The following is a 5330-nucleotide window of genomic DNA, read 5'->3' as shown; positions in this document are numbered from 1 at the left end:
TTGATCTGAACATACTATTCAGCTAATTCTAACCATTATTTCACAAAAATGTATAGATCGTGAGAATCGAGTACTGATACACAACCATGCACTGCTGGACCCCATGCAAAACTGACTCAGACATCACTTCGTTAAACGTTTAGTAACTTTTCTTAACAAAGCCGGATTCACTAGTAGTCTTCGACAAAGTTGTAGATAATTAAATTGTCTTTCTTATTTTCACTTACAGACGATAATACGATGCATACAGTGCCGTCTACCGGCGAAATGTGAGCTAGTGGGTTTTCTCCATGCAAATTGTCGAAAAATTCCATGCAAACTTCGGACACGTTGGTCCGGTAGCTAGACTTGTCCGATTTGCTTCAAAATTGGTTCAGGTACTCCTAGTGGGACTAAGAATCGACTCAGGGGTGGGCCGATAAAGTTTTTAAAAATTCATCATTTTTGTGGGCACCCTAATCTACATACAGAAATAACGCATATGTGGCAAGTCATTACCATTTAACCCTAAACACCCTCGAAATAAATAAAAAGTAATGTAAAAAGATACAAGAAGCATGGACCACCATCCTTATAACTACATGCGGAACTTTGGTGCAGTTAATTTCGAATAGAATCCGAGAATAAATAAGATACAATGGCTTTACTACCAAATACTAATGTTAGAATCTCCAAACTGAATCATTACTGATTTAATTAATTTTGTACAGCACGGTTATATACTTATCTTATTGTTTTGTTGCTAAGTTCAAATATAATTTCTTTGAATTTCAATGCATAGACACATTATTCATAAAAAGGAATAAAAAATAAGTTGATTTGCATAAAAAACTATGCAACGAAAAAAAAGAAACTGATTAATTTTGTATTTGGTATAAGTGGGTTTTATTGTTTTATCCGACACTGTACATATATAAATCTTACTCAAAAATTCATCCTTTCATCGTTTTCATCCACAAAAGTAAAATATGTGATAACGATCCAAGTCCATTTATTTTATTTTATTATAGTTCTTATCAAACAGCTAATTTTTCGCGCCAAAAAAATATTACTATAGTTCAGCAATGTTAAAGTTTATACAATTCGACATCAATTTTATATTTGATGTATACTGATATTCTGCTTAAAATAAATACATATAATCATATTTTAGAATTATGTACACATGACAAAACAATTATAATTATTATTTGTAGGACAATAAACGGATGTTTTCTTGATCTCGTTATATTACTTATAAGTTTTTGTCTGTGACAACTAGCAACTGAAAACATATACAGGTACCCTCGTTAGTACGTACCTTCGATAGTACGTACCCTCGATAGTACGTATTTTGCCTCGATAGTACGTACACCTACCAACAATTTTTTTTTCGTCTGATTTTGTAAACTTCAACAAAATGCGACACATTTTATAGAAGTTTCACGAGTTCCATGTTACTTCTGCATACTTTAGAGAGGTTATGTCACGGGTTCTGTGCTGCTCAAGGTGGTTCTGCAAACTCCAGCAAAGTATTCCAAAGTTTAAGTAAACCATAAATGCATCATGAAATTCTACCAAGTATGAAAAGAATCCTACGAGCTTTAGGGACGTCCTACAAGTATCTTAAAACTCTTATAAATTTTTGGGAGCTTGCTAGCTTACAAGGAAATCCTTAGAACTACAGACAATTTGTACGATATTCTTATCATTCATATTTTTTTTGTCAAACATCAGAGAATCTCAATGAGCTTTAAGGATGACAATTTACCGGTTGTATAAAGTTTAGGAAAATACTTCAAACTTCAGAGAATTTTCATGCACTCAAACATTTTACATAAACAGCAGAGTGTTCACGATATTCACTCATCTTTTACCAAACTCGGGGTAATTCTGCAAACTTCAACAAATTTTACGATCTTGATCGAAATCTTTAGAACTTCTGGAAAGTTTACGAAATTTCAAGAGTATTTAAAGGATTTATGGAAAAAAAAATTTCAAACGTCAAGGGGTGTCTTCAAGCTTTGCAATATTACTTCAAACAGATAAATTACAACAAACCTCAAGTAAATTTCTAAAACTCACAGTTAACTTCACAAAATTATGAAAGTTTGACCAAAAACTTTTGTATGCTTTATGTACGGTGTCTCACAAGTATCAGATAAGTATTACTAACTTCGAAGTAACCGGTAAAATTCTTTTACTTTTAAGGTATACTATCTAGAGCAATGATAACAGGATTTTTGCTAATTGATTTTCAAAGATTATGCACATAAAATGTGAGTGCTGAATTCATTACATTCTAGGAGATACTAAGTTTTGAATGGAATGGGTAAGATTCGGATCAAGTACGCCCAGCGAATTTGATGGAGACTAATATGACTTACAGATCTGGACAAACACAGCTAAACGAGCCTTTTTCCCTCTATACTTCTTTTGTGAAACTTGTGTGAGGAATTAAAGGAAGTATTCAACATATTGGCATGGTTAAAGGATTAAGGTATGACAGGGAACTATGCTTTATATATCTTTAACTTCATATGTTGTCATAAAATATATTTAAAATTTAATCGCCATTACAAATATATTTAAATATCCGTTTTGCGACAAAAAAAAAGGAATAGAAAAACAATATGTTGTTAATGGCATCGCGCTCGCGGGAATGCTACCAAATGCAAAGAGTTTAGGCATCTTATTCCTTCCGGATTTTTTTATTACAAATTCAGAATATTTTATGCGAAATTCAGACAAATCGTACGTAGTCAAGGAACCTAATAAGTTCGAGGAAATGCTTTTACATGCCATTTTCAACCATTCTGGTTGTAGCAAACCGTTCTTCTAAAACCAAGTACACAGTGATTGAACAGTTTATCACTAATATGAGGATTAATTCAGTGATAAATCTTATTTTTGTAAGTTTTCATGCAATATTAAACATAAAAAGTAATATTTTGAAATTTATATTTGTGATTCGATAGTACGTACGTTTCGATAGTACGTACACTAAACGAAGCGAAGGTGTACGTACTATCGAGGTATACCTGTATCGTTATTCCATATACTCCACGTTTTTCATCGTGGGACTGTTATGCGGTTGATCGTTTGCATAGTGCAGTTGACATTGTGGAGAAAATTACCCCAATCATGTATTTATTGCATATACTAGTAAGTTCATCTGATAGTACGTTCAAAAGCGATGACATATTAGAAGTAAGCTCTTTAAAATGTATAGTGCAATTTACTACCAGTTACATATAGTTATATTGCACTTTGAATTATTTTTTCATTGATTTAGCATGGACATTGTCGTGTTTAGAAAACAGCCATAGATGCTATAAGTCCAATTCTCTCAAAGAATATGATTAATCGGCCAGTAAGGAATCAATATGAAAATTTAATCGCATGGGCAATTATTTCACAATAGGTAGGTCTATTACCTTAAGCCTTCGGCTGTTGATGCGTTGAATTGTTATGCTATATTTTCCTATTTCATCTATCTAAATAGCTTTATAATCGATATTACTATATGTTTTTCGCAAAAACAGTTCAACATACGAAAAACAGTGCTTTTATAATTCCCTTAAAATGTCATGTCATAATATCAAAAGCGTAGTACACTCAAGTTTTTTTTTGCGCGGTTTTTTTTACGCGGATTTTGAAATTTACGCGGTTTTCATTTACGCGGATTTTGAAATTTACGCGGTTTTCATTTACGCGGATTTTGAAATTTACGCGGTTTTCATTTACGCGGATTTTGGAATTTACGCGGTATCCATCAACGAGGTTCCCTTTAACGCGGATTCTTAAATTTAAGTGGTCTTCATTTACGCGGATTTTGAAATTTACGCGGTTTTCATTTACGCGGATTCTTAAATTTAAGTGGTCTTCATTTACGCGGATTTTGAAATTTACGCGGTTTTCATTTACGCGGATTTTGAAATTTACACGGTTTTCATTTACGCGGTTTTCATTTACGCGGCCTGTATCCCCCGCGTAAAAAAACCTGAGTGTAATAATTTTCTATTATGAACTGTTTGGTGACATTATATAAAGTGGATTGAACTGGGTTAGACGAATAAGAAATTCTACAAAACACACTGTGTGCTAAGACTATTTGAATTTCCCTAAACGAGACTGTTGAGAAACTACCTTTCAAAGGTTTTCAAATTTATTATCACTTTCAATTTCTCCAACCATCAGAAATTTCGACAGATGATTTAATCTATTATCACTTTAAATTTCTCTAGCCATTAGAATCGAAGTTGGATGATCCGGGCCAATACGATCGCTATACGTTTTACCACGAAAAATAAATTCCGCATGAGGCACTTCATTAATTTCTGTAAACTTGTTTTTTGTGCCCACTTTTTGTGATACCCTTGATGTGAAAAGTGCTGAAACAAGTTCCGGTCGTTTATGCTTGGAATCCTTTGGGAGATTTTCAATGCCGTGACCGTGCTTCAACTGCTTCGCTAGATCGATCGAGCACGCGACAAGGTTACTTGCAATTCCCTTCCCCTCGAAAGCTGGTAGTGTTGCGAGGAACATGATCTCCAGAAGACAATCAACGTTGAACATTTGAAACAAATCCACCTTGGCGTCCATCGTTATCATGTACTGCATAAGACTTTTTGAGCTTGCCGATTTGCACTGATGATCACGGAATGATTCAAAGTAGTTCGCATCTCCTGGGGCACTAGGTGTCTAAAATGTGAATACAAAGTAGAAAAACTGAGTTTGAGATTTATTACGATGCCAGATAAGATATCTGCTCTTACATACCTGCAGTACATTGAACGACACTCCGACGATTTCACCGCTTGACTTGTGTCGCGCCAGCAAAGAAACTCCACTGCGACCTACATCCAAGCAAAGTTGTTCTAAATCTTTCTGGGCCTGAGAATCGAGATTCACTTCTGATCCAATGCAAACGGCTTCGTGCAAAAAGAAAGATTTTCGTAGCACATTCATAGAGCGGTCACAGTACTTCTCTTCATAGTGAATGATCTCTATCTCATCATCGCAGCATGTTCCAAGCACATTTTGAGACATTTTTATTTCTCACGAGGTACGCCTCGAATAGTGTAAGATGTTGACTGGACAACCGCTCAGCAGTTACTGGTATATGTTGTCAATGGTCAATAAGCAAATAAGTGGCACATGGCTAATAGTTTTGTGTGTGTCACTGTTTGATTGCACGCGATAGGCTGCTGATTTGTGTATGAGTCGCACGGAGGTAATTGCTGTCGTACATTTGAACATAGGAAATCTTTTTGTTCGTTCATTCATTAGATGTTGCGTTTCTCTACTAACTTATTCATTAGGTTATACGTTATAACTGATGTTGACTT

At 34.6% G+C, this 5330-nt stretch overlaps 1 protein-coding gene across 1 annotated transcript; it reads right to left on the bottom strand.

The window, feature by feature from the left end:
• Nucleotides 1-888: 888 nt before the first annotated feature.
• LOC131683619 (uncharacterized) lies at nucleotides 889-5083 on the bottom strand. Its single transcript, XM_058965742.1, has 2 exons — nucleotides 4762-5083; nucleotides 889-4683 (listed from the first exon to the last, which is right to left on the bottom strand). Exons 1-2 carry the CDS (start codon nucleotides 5029-5031, stop codon nucleotides 4213-4215), a joined length of 741 nt encoding a protein of 246 aa, XP_058821725.1. The 5' UTR covers nucleotides 5032-5083; the 3' UTR covers nucleotides 889-4212.
• Between the last annotated feature and the right edge of the window lie 247 nt (nucleotides 5084-5330).

This window comes from Topomyia yanbarensis, chromosome 2 (genome assembly GCF_030247195.1).
Source record: "Topomyia yanbarensis strain Yona2022 chromosome 2, ASM3024719v1, whole genome shotgun sequence".
Classification (NCBI taxonomy): domain Eukaryota; kingdom Metazoa; phylum Arthropoda; class Insecta; order Diptera; family Culicidae; genus Topomyia; species Topomyia yanbarensis.
This window is presented reverse-complemented; position numbering and strand designations above follow the sequence as displayed.